The sequence below is a fragment of the Bacillus rossius genome, chromosome 5 (assembly GCF_032445375.1).
Source record: "Bacillus rossius redtenbacheri isolate Brsri chromosome 5, Brsri_v3, whole genome shotgun sequence".
Classification (NCBI taxonomy): Eukaryota; Metazoa; Arthropoda; class Insecta; order Phasmatodea; family Bacillidae; genus Bacillus; species Bacillus rossius.
In genome coordinates this window covers 10,600,474-10,614,777 of record NC_086333.1, presented here as the reverse complement: position 1 = coordinate 10,614,777, position 14,304 = coordinate 10,600,474, and the positions used below count along the sequence as shown (strand labels likewise).

Sequence of the window (14,304 nt, the reverse complement as noted above, 5' to 3'; positions counted from 1 at the left end):
ATCTTAGTGGAAGTTTACTTAAAGATAAAATTTAGTGTGAAATTTAGTACAAATGGGGAAAAGATTAATGTGATATGAGTCGTATAGTTTGGGGGCTCCTGGCCTTGGTTCCTGGTTCATATGCAGAGGTCACCTTGGCCATTACCGTGAGCTTTGAGATTTAAATTTGATCTTGACCTTGAGCTTTCACTTTGCCCTCTGCATTTGACCTCGACATTGACATGTAGCGTTGACCTTGACTTTGACCATCCTGACATCGAGTGCCTCAAACATCGAACATTGCAATTTTCGTAACGGCCACCATCTTGAATCTTAATGTCATGGCCGCCATATTGGACCAAATATCATCATCATTTTTCTCGATTCTGACATCATATCCGCTATCTGGTTTTCGTCTGTTGGAGGCCGCCATATTGGATACCGACATATCTTTCTGATGTTTGTTTCTAAAGAACGTCAGCATCGCTCCGTCTCAGGCATGTAATGTCGATGTTCCATTATCTACCAATGTTATTTTGGTCCTTATCGACATATAAATGTAATTATTTTTATACAGAATACATTGAAATCGACGTGATTCAAAACATGACAGCTCGGACATGGTTTTGGCAAACATACGCCTTTGACTGCACGGCGATCGATACATTTACCAGACCGAGAATTAATTATGATATATAAATAATATCACACATATTCAGACATGTATTATTTTAATATTAAGGAATAATAGAATTAGAGCTTTGCCACCATATTTTTTTAATATATTGTCGCGTAGCTCAAAATTATCATTAATTTATTTAATTAGTTTATTTGTTGAAAATACAATTTTAAATTCTTTTCGCTAGTTCGGGACTTGGTTTCCCTCACGCTAAGATGGGGTAACACCTTTGTTGGATTTGGGTTTGCGGGGGGGGGGCTGGAAGAGTGCGAGTCTTGCACGTCTTTGTCTGGGAACGCAGGCGTGACCGCGTTTCAGCCAGGCCAGCTGACACGTTGTTTGCTGCAGTTCCAGAGAAACGCGGCGCAGACTTGTTTGTCGTTTTTTTTGAGGCCAGCTGAGAGCGCAGATTGTGCGCAGTCGCCGTGCGCAGGCGAGTGTCGCAATCTAGCGGCCGGTTTTCTGACTACGTGGGCAACCTGGCGCGGCCGACCGCGCGGCCGGCTTGTTGTAATAACTTTACGTGTTTGTAAAACACAGGAAAACTTCCCGTCAGGATGTTTTCCCCGTAGGGGTTTTGCGGCCAAGAAAATAGCTTAAAAGAGATGTAAAATGTTTTCGCGGGGCGGTAATCCTGTGGAAGGCTGTCATGCTGCCCGGCCGCGCGGCGACTTGGTAATGGTTAGGTGAGTGCTATCGGAAATGGCGCCTGAGTGATGCCGGACTCTTAGCCTTCAGTGTTTCTTCGTAGTTAACTTTAAAAATTCTCGTTTGGTGTATTATTTGCTCTTATAAATAATTTGTTCTTAGAAACTTAGTGGTTTTAACGTATAATACGTTGAGCACTACCGTTCCCTTTTTATTTTCAAGTATAACTCGGTAATTTGTTTGCATCACGATCCTTGTCTTTTCATGTAAATGATGACGTTATAAACTTAAACTAAATAATTTCTAAAATCCGTTTCAAGGTAGTGGATGTTCTTAATAAATTTTAAAAATGAAGTTGTGGAAGAGCTAATGAAGCTTGGTATCACTGGGTGGCCTGGAGGAAATTATTACGATTATGTTAATGTGTTAGTACTACTAAGAAAATCTTATATATGGTTTATTGTTTTTCTGTCGGAATATCTATAAGGCTGGTAGCGGACATGGAAGGTGCCTCATTATTTGTCAGCTTTATTTAATTGTTATAAATAAATGTGATTGTTCTATTGTTTTTAGGTTACTCTTATTTTTTTCTCAGTATCCTGATTTTCTATTCTTGTATAAGAATACACCTACTAAGATTCAATCCTCAGTGAGATGCTCTATGGCTAGTTAATGTTTTGAGTTTCTTATGTTCAGAGCTACATTTTTGAAGAATTGAACCCCCCCTCTGAAAGTGAGACGTGACAAATGGTGGAGATCGCCGGTTAGTAGGTATAAAGAATGTTGGGATACTGAAAAATAAATTAAGATAAGAGTGTTAGGTGTGGTCTAACATTTTGATTTATTTTAGTGAAGAAGAAGAGCATGCAGTGCAGCTGGTGTATTAAGATTGATGTGTTTATAGGATTAATTGTGTAATGATAATAAAATTTATTTTAGGTTATTTCAGGAAACCAGTGGGAGACCAGGGATGGCTGTATTTGTCTAACAATAATTAATTTAAGGTGAAATGTGAAATGTATGCTTAAGTTAAGGACTAATGAAAATAATTTAAGGTGGAGTCTATTAGGGATGGCTAGTAAATACACAATTGAAATATTGGATGACAAAGTAAAAAACCCTGAGAACAGTGATAGTAGTTCTTCGTCAGATGATGAATCATTGAAAGTATTAAAAGATAAATTAAGCGACATAAAACCAGAATTGAAAGATCAGAATTTAAACATGGAGACAGGCAGGTGTTTTGTGGACCCGGGATATTTTTTTGGAAAGAGATGTGAGGAGGTTGAGGAATTTTTAAAACAGTTTCGCAGAGCAGCCAAGGTAAATGGGTGGAATGAGCAAAAATGTTTGTCATACTTGCCTACATTTTTGAGAGGGCCTGCTTTAAAATGGTATGACAGCTGTGAGAGCACATTGGAGAATTTAACTACATTTGAGGAATTAGCAAATAAATTAAGGGATGCGTTTGTGAGAGTGGGTCACATAGAGGACTTAGAGTTAAGATTGCAGGCGCGAGTACAAGCAGTAGATGAACCCTTCGAGTCATTTGTGTACGACATATTGAATCTTTGTAACCGACTTGATGCTAAGATGAATGAAGCTAGTAAGGTTAGATATGTATTGCGTGGGTTAAGGCCAGACATTGTAGAGAAAGTTATGCTTTTCCCAAACAATACTGTGGAACAGTTACTAGGTAATTTGAGGAATATTGAGGCAGGTCTGTATTACGCTAAAAATCATGAGAGGACACAGTGGGTAAATTCGAAACAGGAACAAGTACCTATCAGAAATCTTAAAGAAATTCAAACACCAGAAAGAGAATTGTCATCTATCAACACGAGAATTGAGGACAGTTTGATAGAGTTTAATAAACAATTAAAACAATTACGCGGGGAACTGGATACCATGAGATTACAGGCACAACCAAAGTCACAGTTTAGAACTCAGGGAGGAAATTACAAAAATAACAGTACACTAACACAATACCATCGAAATCAGAACAACAATTTTTTCAGGCAGACCCCAAGTAATTCATTTCCAAAAATAACTGACAGACCACAGTGGACCTCAGATGGTAGGCCGATTTGTTTAAAATGCAAACGACCAGGTCACTTGATACGAGATTGCAAAACGTCACAACAGGGAAACTAAATAGGGCGAGAGTCGGTCGGGGTGACAACTCGTCCCTTGTTAACCAAATGTCTCTTTTACAAAATGACGGTATTTTAAGTCAGAAGACAAAAATGTTCGGAAAAGAAATCCCCGTTTTTATCGATACAGGAGCTGCGGTATCACTAATTGAGGATAGATTAGTACCGAAAAGTTGTTGGAAATCCGCAGAACCAAGAGGTTTTACAGGAGTCTCAGGAAGAGTTCAGAAACTTAATAAGATGGCCAAATTAAGATTTAAATTAGGACAGTATGTTTATTCACATGCGGTAGGTCTGGTGGAAGCCCCAATAAAAGGGATCATTTTAGGATGTGATTTTTTAACCAAATATGGAGCAGAAATTTCTTGTAAGGGAGGCCAGAAAATGTCATTGACCATAACACGTCCTGATTGCTTCGTAAATACCACAAATACCGAAATAAGGGAGGTTAAAAGCCAAACCAAAGTAAAAAGAGACAAAATTCAAGTAGATCAAAACCAAAATCGGGTTAATCATAATGTAGGTCAGGATGGAACACAGGAGTTAAGCCAAATCGAGCCAGAAAATATTTTCAGGTTAGGTTGTGTGACAGTTCACAATCATGTTAGAGTAGAGCCAAGGATGCATCATCTTATCGAAATTAATTTTGAAGGAAATAATTTACCTGATGAGGTGCTGATAGAGCCTAAGGAGGATATTTACAACAGATATTCTGTACTTGTACCTAGGAGTATTGTAAACAGAAAACAGCATACTCACATTTGGGTTACTAATACTACTAACCAGTCAGTTACTCTTCATAAGGGAATGAAATTAGGATATTTAAATGAGTTTGAGGAAACACCCAGTATCGAGAACAAAGAAGTAACTAAGGTATTACAAGCTAGAGATAAAAATAATGTCGATTTTGATGTGTCTAAATTAAACATTAATCCAGAGTTACCAGAGGAACAAAAAAACAGACTGGTAGAGTTGTTGTATAAATATCAAAATGTTTTCAGTTGGGACCCCAGCCAGATAGGGAGAACAAAAGAGGAAGTAGTTTTTCTGGATACAGGGGACAGCACACCCATATCATCTGTACCTTATCGAGTTTCTCCTGGGGAACGGGAAATTATTCATAACATAGTACAAGAACACATTAAAAATGGGATTGTGAGACCCTGTGACACGAGTTGGTGTTCACCAGTTGTTCTTGTTAGAAAAAAAGACAACGATTATAGGATGTGTGTGGACTACCGTCGTTTTAACACTATTCTTAAGGATAATAAATACCCCCTTCCTCGAATAGATGATTTCTTAAGTCACTTGACTGGTGCTAAGTATTTTACTCACTTGGATATGAATTCAGGATACCACCAATTGAGAGTAGCTGAACAGGATCAGGAAAAAACTGCATTTGTTACCACCGATGGTACTTTTTGTTTTGAAACCCTTCCTTTTGGTTTGAAAACCGCTCCGTCAATTTTTCAGAGATACATGGATAAGACTTTGGCAGGGTTAAAGTGGGGTTCATGCTTAGTCTATTTGGATGACATTCTAGTAGTGGGCAGTACGTTTAATCAACATCTTGACCGATTAGAACAAGTTTTTAAAAGGATGCAAAATGCTAATTTAACCTTGAAACCGTCAAAATGTACCTTCGGTTATTTTGAAACCGATGTGTTGGGACATTTGGTTAACCATGAAGGGATTAGACCCCACCCCGATAAAGTAGTAGCAGTGAAACAATTTCCTACACCTAAGGACCAACGAGGGGTGAGAAGCTTTTTAGGCCTAGCTTCTTTCTATCGTAAGTTTATAGCAAATTTCTCTCAGATTGCGAAACCCTTGTCGACATTGCTAAAGAAAAATGAAAAGTTTATCTGGACCGACAAGCAAGAACAAGCATTCCAAATTTTGAAAGAAAAGCTGATTTCTTCCCCCGTGTTAGCTCACTTCCAGGAAAACCAGCCCATTGAAATACATACAGATGCTAGTACCTTAGGGATAGGAGCCACATTGTTACAAAGAATTGATGGAAAATTACAACCTATTGCCTATGCCAGTCGAACTCTCACGTCAGCTGAGACTAGATATCCTATAACTCACCTTGAATGTTTAGCCTTGATTTATGCTTTAGACCAGTTTCGGCCTTACATTTACCTGAAGCCATTCAAAATTGTAACCGATCATCATAGCCTATGTTATTTGAATCGTTTGAAATTTAATGCTCATAGCGCAGGAAGGTTAACCAGGTGGGCATTGAAATTGATGGAGTATGAGTACACTGTATGTTATAGTAGTGGAAAAACTCATGTACATGTAGACAGTTTGAGTAGAAATGCTGTCAACACAGGGACAGCCCTTGACGAAGAAAAATCCCTTGAGTTACCTGTTTTTGTGATGCATGATGTGGATTTAGCTAAGCTGCAATATTCTGATGTGAGTCTAAGACCTTTAATTTCTGAGTTGACTCAACCGTCAGGAATCGATAATAAGTTAAGCCGACAAGCGAAAAATTTTTCTTTGCTGAATGGTGTTTTGTACAAAAATAACTCTAACCCAAGTGGTAGAGACAAGCTATTAGTAGTCCCAGAAAGCTTAAAGGCTGAAATTCTGAGGGAAAGTCACGACAATCCCACTTTTGGCGGTCACTTAGGAGTAGTTCGCACCGCAGACAAAATTATACGTCGTTATTATTGGACCAATATGCTAAAAGAGATTCAGGCCTATGTAAGGAGTTGTAGGGGATGTCAGGGGAAAAAGGGAGTTCCTCAAAAGAAAGCAGGGTTATTAGAACCATTACCTATCTGTGAACCTTTCGAACGTATTGGTGTCGATATTTTAGGCCCTTTTCCAAAAACCGTGTCAGGAAACAAATACATTCTTGTTGCTATTGATTACGGTACTCGATGGGCGGAGACTAAAGCCACCCCCACTAGTAACGCCAATGACGTAGCTAAGTTTTTACTAGAAAACATAATTTGTCGCCATTCTGTACCATGTTCCATATTGACAGATAGAGGAAAAGTTTTTACTTCCAAAGTCGTTAATGAATTACTTAGGTTAATGGATGTACAAAGTTTGAAAACCTCAGGATACAGGCCAAACACAAATGGATTATGTGAAAGATTAAATGGAACAATAGCAATGATGCTATCTCAGTATGTGGCATCCTCACAACGTAATTGGGATGAATATGTACCCTTGGTCACTTTGGCATACAACACGGCGAGGCAGGAAACATTAAAATTTAGCCCATTTGTGCTCATGTATGGTAGAGAACCTGTATTACCCTCAGATGTTCAATTAAGTCAGCCTGTAGAAGATGAGGACAGCCTTCGACTGCGTACTCGTTGGAAGGAGATCCTGCGACAGTCCAGAGAGAATTTAAAGAGACAACAGGGTATCGATAAAAAAAGGTATGACCGCAGACGACGAGCGGTGACCTATAAGATAGGACAGGAGGTTATGGTGTACACACCTGTTCGAAAAAAGGGTTTGTCAGAGAAACTATTGCATAAATGGTTCGGTCCTTATGTTGTGGTGGACAAATTGTCTAATAACCTGTACAGGTTAAAGAAGACGAGTCGAGGCAGAGATGTTTACGAAGTTACAAACGTAGAGAGAATGAAAAATTTTTACAGTGTATAAGTTATGATAAGTTATGTAATAGAGATTTTTTTATTGTGGTTGTGGATAACTAAATAAAACAAAGAGAGAGAGAAAAAAAAAATAATTCGAAAGTTTTGTAACACTTGTAAACAAAAATTGAGCGTGTCTAATATTTAGTTTTGTATAGAATTTTTACAGAGTCTTAAGGCGTGATCATCTTCCGTACTGACGATGAGGATGCTACACATCGTCCTGGTGCTCCTGCAGCTGGGAAGCAGCAGACAACATCGACCGCTACCTGAAGGAGCAGTGGGGGTGGTTGCGGGAGCGCATTTCGAGCCGATACCTCAGGTAACATTGTACACTTCATCGGTACCAGTAAATTTTAAGGTTGCTTGGCCAATGCAATTAGATGACATTCAGGATAGTATCAAAGAAATCACTTCTTGTCCCTCCAATAGTTCAAGTGAATGGTGTGTTATTTTCAAAGAATTAAAACATAGCTTAATTTATACTGACATGCTAATTAATAAGGTAAACGAAGCAGCAGGGGATGACGTATTGGATTTTCAGTCTCAAGTTCGGGAAAGACGAGGGTTAAATTTCATTGGAGAGTTTTTTCATTGGTGTTGTGACATTGCCGTCAATAGTCAATTGAATAATCTTTTCCTAAATGAACAACAAATGTCAGAACACATAAACAAGATGGAATCACAAATTTTAAACACTCATGAGGCACTGGCAAATATGAGCAACACTATTTTTGTTATAAACGAGGGAATGACCGGAATTCTAAAAAGAGTACAATCAAAATTCACAAATTTGTCTGATTACTTAAAAGACCTCCGAGAGACTATGGTGACTAAGTTTTCAGGAATGGTTCAAGACATAGGACATTCATTCCAGTTTCAGGTACTGTTGGCCTCTCAATTAGCCAAACAAGCGCATACATTTACAAGACTAGAGATTCTGGACCAGTGCCGGTCAAATAAAATACCTGCCATTGTAGTTACACCAGCTCAATTGAAAGAGAAATTAAATATGCTAAATGAAATTCTTAATAGGGATGGTTATGCGTTGTCCATAAGTGTATCAGAAGTTCAGAAATATTTTAATTTACCCATTTGTAAATGTCAAGTCCACAAGGAAAATTTATACCTTCAAATTAAAGTACCAATTGTTAAACTAAATTCCAATTGGAGATTGTTTCAGTTCGTCGCAGTCCCATTTCAGTGGAAGAACTCAACTTGTCATTTGGATCATGCTCCGAATTTTCTGGCAGTGGATGGAGACCATCTAATCACTATTCAGGGTAGAAATTTATTAGATTGTAGACCATTTGAAGATAAATTGTGTTTTGTTCCCAGGTTCTCCGGAGATACCCTAGGTAGTGCTTTGTGTCCAAAGGCTCTTTTTCAGGGGATTACCGTTGAAAATCTTAGTACCACATGTGCGTTTCGATGCCATTCCGGAAACCAACTGATGATCACCCAGGCTGGACCAGAGCGGTACTTCCTAACAAACCCGTCAGGAAAATTAGACTTGCAATGCATGAAACATAACAATGAATCTTTATTTTTAGGAAGTGGAGACATCCTCGGAGCTGTAGATATAGAAGTACCGTGTGATTGTCGTTTGTATTTAAACCAAGAACTTAAAATTAACGAGTTGTATCCATGTGATGCGTTAACAAAATCTAAATTTCAATTGGTACATGTAATACCAGCTGCTTGGACGAAGTTACGTAAATTGAAAATTTTCCCTCATCCTACGTCAACACATACAGTTTTTCCATCCTTAATGGATTGTTTAGATGAAAATTGGCCAACTCTAATACCACATTTAAATTTTTCTTTGACAAAGTTTGAAACCCCTTTAGACCCGATTCATTTAAGAGAACCAGAAAACGTACCAAGATTTGTAATGAAAAACTTACAGAGTATTGCGCTTTCCATTGTAAGTAGTGTATTATTATTTATTATTATTAAAAATCCATATCTAGTAGGTATTGGAACGCTACCAAGAGTATCCGCCTTGGACAATGTTACTACCCTTGGCATAGAAATAAGTGTAACTGTAATTACTATATTGGTAATAGTTGGAATGTTTTTAGTTCTGTTATTAAAATATCTGAGAAATCGGAAACCCCTCAGTATGTCTGTAGAAATCTCGACTACAGTAGAAAATGCTGTTCCTTCTACCAGTGGAAAGGTAGAATTAAAAGACATACTAGCCAGAGATAATGGTTGTGTAGCTAAGTTATCCAGTGAAACTGGGGAGGAATTGAAAGTAACCATTTCCATTTGTGATGATCAGTAGTGAATGAATTTTGTTCAATGTAAAGCTTTACCTACGATTAGAAAAATTAGAATTTGATTAATGTTTATGTGAAGGGGCATGCGCCCATAAATAATTTTTATAGAACCAAATAACGATGGAGGGAGAATACCAGGTTCAATAAGGGGAATTATGACGTCAGGACTAATCATTGAGAAAGTGGGTGGGATCCTTTCCGTATTCCCATTTTCCACCATAACCCCCCCCCCCCCCCTTGTGTTTTTATTATTCAAGAAGTGACATTGATAGTTTTCGTCAATCGAAGAGAATGACTTTTGAGGCGGACTTGTTAAGGGCAATTTCGAAAGGAGTGCTGTGGTGCAGCTCCATCCAGAACTCTTGTCCCTTCTCGAGTTGGGAGAAGGCGCGTCGTTAAGGGTCAGCCAGATACCACGTGGGCCAGTTGGGAGAAGAGGACCTGCTTCTACCCATTGCTGCGGGCTGGTGCCCGTATCGTCGAATCGTGTGGTGATGCACGATTACCAGGAGTATCAGCGGTTTGGGAGTGGCCATGTCCAAGGACAGTGATTACGCATCGCGATAGGGTGTGGCCCCCCAAACAACAAATTTATCGAGAAGACTAGAATTATCCATCGTTTGAAACTACTGACCTGACGTTCAAAACAAAGTGTATAGCAAGACAAGGCCAGTGTAGTTATAAACTTTCAACCTACACGTGGACACAGTCAAGTTTTTGTTGTAAATTTTCCTATTAGGTACCTTACCTTATCCTTCCTCTACGAAATGTGGGGGGTAGGCTTTTCTTCAAGATGTTGAATATTGCAGATAAGTTACGAGTTTAGTTTTTGAATAGTTACTTGTTTTAAGAATCTTTAAAAGTTATTTTTGTGTTGATACCTGGTATGACCCTCCTTGGTTAGTTGTGTTGATCTATGTTGATCTCATGAATACTTCTTGATAAACACATGAAAATACGTCATTAACTTAAGTAAGATAATTTAATTGTTTGATTTGTTCACTATTATTTTGATGTTTGAGAGTTTTTTTTTAGTTGTTTGTAATTGTATGACTCCTGATGCTGCTCATGTATTTTGTGTAGGAATGGTGTCGTGTACCGTGGATGACGAGCAGTTGGGATGAACGACGTCGGGATGAACCGGCTGGGAGAGGCAGAAGTTGGAGTGGGGTGTGATTCTGCAGCTCACAGTTCCGCTGGCTGTTCCTGTCTCTGCCCTGAGTTGGTGCATCTCTTCGCCGTATCCCTCCTGGCTGCTTGCTGTCCCAAGCAGTGCTAACATGTGAAATTTTGTAAAACACATTTGTCCTCCGAGAGGAAATTGTCAATAAGTGCTAGTAGAACTTAGAGTTGGTATTTATACCTAAACAACAACCACTGTAATCACTAATTTAAATTTGTAACTGGATCACATAGAAATGATAGGGACAATTGGTTTTTTTTTTGAAGCAAACTTAAATATTCCCCAAGCATTGTTGTAAGCTTGTGGGGCACAAGCTCCTGCCGCCCGGGGTGATGTCGCGTAGCTCAAAATTATCATTAATTTATTTAATTAGTTTATTTGTTGAAAATACAATTTTAAATTCTTTTCGCTAGTTCGGGACTTGGTTTCCCTCACGCTAAGATGGGGTAACACCTTTGTTGGATTTGGGTTTGCGGGGGGGGGCTGGAAGAGTGCGAGTCTTGCACGTCTTTGTCTGGGAACGCAGGCGTGACCGCGTTTCAGCCAGGCCAGCTGACACGTTGTTTGCTGCAGTTCCAGAGAAACGCGGCGCAGACTTGTTTGTCGTTTTTTTTGAGGCCAGCTGAGAGCGCAGATTGTGCGCAGTCGCCGTGCGCAGGCGAGTGTCGCAATCTAGCGGCCGGTTTTCTGACTACGTGGGCAACCTGGCGCGGCCGACCGCGCGGCCGGCTTGTTGTAATAACTTTACGTGTTTGTAAAACACAGGAAAACTTCCCGTCAGGATGTTTTCCCCGTAGGGGTTTTGCGGCCAAGAAAATAGCTTAAAAGAGATGTAAAATGTTTTCGCGGGGCGGTAATCCTGTGGAAGGCTGTCATGCTGCCCGGCCGCGCGGCGACTTGGTAATGGTTAGGTGAGTGCTATCGGAAATGGCGCCTGAGTGATGCCGGACTCTTAGCCTTCAGTGTTTCTTCGTAGTTAACTTTAAAAATTCTCGTTTGGTGTATTATTTGCTCTTATAAATAATTTGTTCTTAGAAACTTAGTGGTTTTAACGTATAATACGTTGAGCACTACCGTTCCCTTTTTATTTTCAAGTATAACTCGGTAATTTGTTTGCATCACGATCCTTGTCTTTTCATGTAAATGATGACGTTATAAACTTAAACTAAATAATTTCTAAAATCCGTTTCAAGGTAGTGGATGTTCTTAATAAATTTTAAAAATGAAGTTGTGGAAGAGCTAATGAAGCTTGGTATCACTGGGTGGCCTGGAGGAAATTATTACGATTATGTTAATGTGTTAGTACTACTAAGAAAATCTTATATATGGTTTATTGTTTTTCTGTCGGAATATCTATAAGGCTGGTAGCGGACATGGAAGGTGCCTCATTATTTGTCAGCTTTATTTAATTGTTATAAATAAATGTGATTGTTCTATTGTTTTTAGGTTACTCTTATTTTTTTCTCAGTATCCTGATTTTCTATTCTTGTATAAGAATACACCTACTAAGATTCAATCCTCAGTGAGATGCTCTATGGCTAGTTAATGTTTTGAGTTTCTTATGTTCAGAGCTACATTTTTGAAGAATTGAACCCCCCCTCTGAAAGTGAGACGTGACAATATGCTACTAGGAGCGCTAGTTATTTCACATTGCCTGTTAGAAAGCGCCGCTGCTATCTTGCTTTCAGTAATTAATAAAAGGCTATCTAGTGTCATGTAGTACACATGCCATCTACGAAAAGGTGTTGACAACATATAAGTTTATATTTAACCGCTACTGTGCAGTAGTATACCATAGCATTCACCATCTCTTCGGGTCTTAGCCGCCAACATAAAAATCTTTTTTTTAGATATGAATTCGGAAATAATTCCAAAAATCATCCATTAAAATCACTCATTAATTTACTGATAAATATAATCGATACATATCCTTGGTTTGATCCCTAGACGATGCCAAATATTGTTTATTCTACGGGGAAAACACTCATTTAATTAAAAATGGACAAATTATAAATTGCCTTAATTTTTTACAAATTAATTACAATTCACAAAATTAAATAGGAAAATGTAGGTTCACAAAAGCAAGCTTGTGTTAATCCTAAAGTTTCCCACCATTCACTGCTGCCATAATGTGCTGTCAGTGGTTTATGATCAATAATTATAAAAATCTTAAAATTTATAGAAATTGAGGAAGGCATGCTCGGTTTAAATTAATCCGTAAGTCAGAAATCACCAGAGGTCAACCACCGAGACACACTTAAATGTAAATTATATACAGACACAAAAGTAATTCCAATATAAAATGGGTCGTTATCACTACCAGATAATAAACTAAAAGAAAAAAAACGTGTTTCGTTTCGTCTTTATTATCTACTGATAACATTTATTTTTATTTTGCTTCGGATAAGAGATACATATAAAACATTTAAAGATTAATATATTTAACAAGGAAAATAAAAATATCTTACAAAAAAAGAATTATGCAATTATTACATTTAAAGTTTAAGTTATAAAACTACTATGAACATTGAATATTTAAGCCATTGATACATCGTACTGTAAATTTTAGTTGACACATGTTTAAGGGTTTGTAGATCCCTAAATTAGTTTTTCAATTGCTATAGTTAACTTGTTAAGTAGGCAAAATTGAGAAGGTTTACATCCATTTTTGGCTTCTTTGTGTTGCGCCCACCGTGAAGATGAAGTCGTTTGGTGATGACGAAACAACGTGTTTCACCGGCCGTTATTGAAGCATGCGAGCTCCGGGGAGTAGGAAATTCTCCGGAAAGATTGGATCAGAAAGACAACACCAGAAGTAGTCATCTGCGCCCCCAAACTGAGACCCACACTTGATGGTGGGGAGGGATATCTAAAAGCTACATCCTCGCAGAAATTATGGAAGTAATATCTAAAAACCAAATATTAAGCACAGGCGAAGACACATGAAAAAATAAAACTCTAGACTACCACACGATACGTAAAAGGATATTTCGGGAATAAAATTCCAAAATTTTCGTTAATATATTTCGTATTTATGGTATCGATACTCTGTTTTATGTAAAGGCACCCAGAATTTAAAAGAGTCTCGATCGGAAGTCCCAACACAACTACTGTAAGTTTGGTCAAGTTCCGAGCATAATTAATGTTCCCCTAGTGGATGAAAGGTGGTCAAGGGGAGGGGGTGTGCTGGCGACAACATGGCGGAGAACCTAGAATTCGAGGAGAGGAGAGGAAAATCATGCCAACGTCGTGGCGAGAAAATATGGTGGCCTCCTGTAGAACAGAAAAAAACAAGTTCATGATCATGGTGGCTTCCAGCAGAATAAAACCAGATGGCGGACATGATGTCAGAATCGAAAAATTTGTTGTGATTCAATATGGCAGCCATGAAAATAGAATTAATGATGGCGGCCATAACGAAAAGTGCAAAATTCGGATTTTAGGGTGCTTGATGTCAGGATGGTTGAATTGAAGATGACGATTGAAGTAACATGTCAAGTTCAAGGTCGAGGTAAATATAAAGGTCATGGTCAAATGTCAAGGTCCAGGTCAATGGCCAAGGTCAATGTCAAATTTCATGGTAAAAGTCAAAGATCACAGTCAATTTCAAGGTCGGCACCTTATCACCTGAACCAGGAATGAGGGCCAGGAGCGCCCAACCTATACTACTGTTATGCTTCATGTTTGCCTTTTGATGTCTGGTAGTTTCATCATGGTAGAAGACAACTTGAAATTATAAATATGGTTGAAA

The 14,304-nt window shown here is 38.5% G+C and overlaps 2 protein-coding genes across 2 annotated transcripts in view; both read left to right on the top strand.

Moving 5' to 3' along the window:
- The window catches only part of LOC134531584 (uncharacterized), a 916,155-nt gene that overhangs the window by 691,192 nt on the left and 210,659 nt on the right, over positions 1-14,304 (top strand). The window lies entirely within an intron of this gene.
- LOC134531583 (uncharacterized) lies at positions 950-11,957 on the top strand. Its single transcript, XM_063367299.1, has 2 exons — positions 950-1,344; positions 7,244-11,957. The coding sequence occupies exon 2, from the start codon at positions 7,288-7,290 to the stop codon at positions 9,373-9,375; it is 2,088 nt and encodes a 695-aa protein (XP_063223369.1). The 5' UTR covers positions 950-1,344; positions 7,244-7,287; the 3' UTR covers positions 9,376-11,957.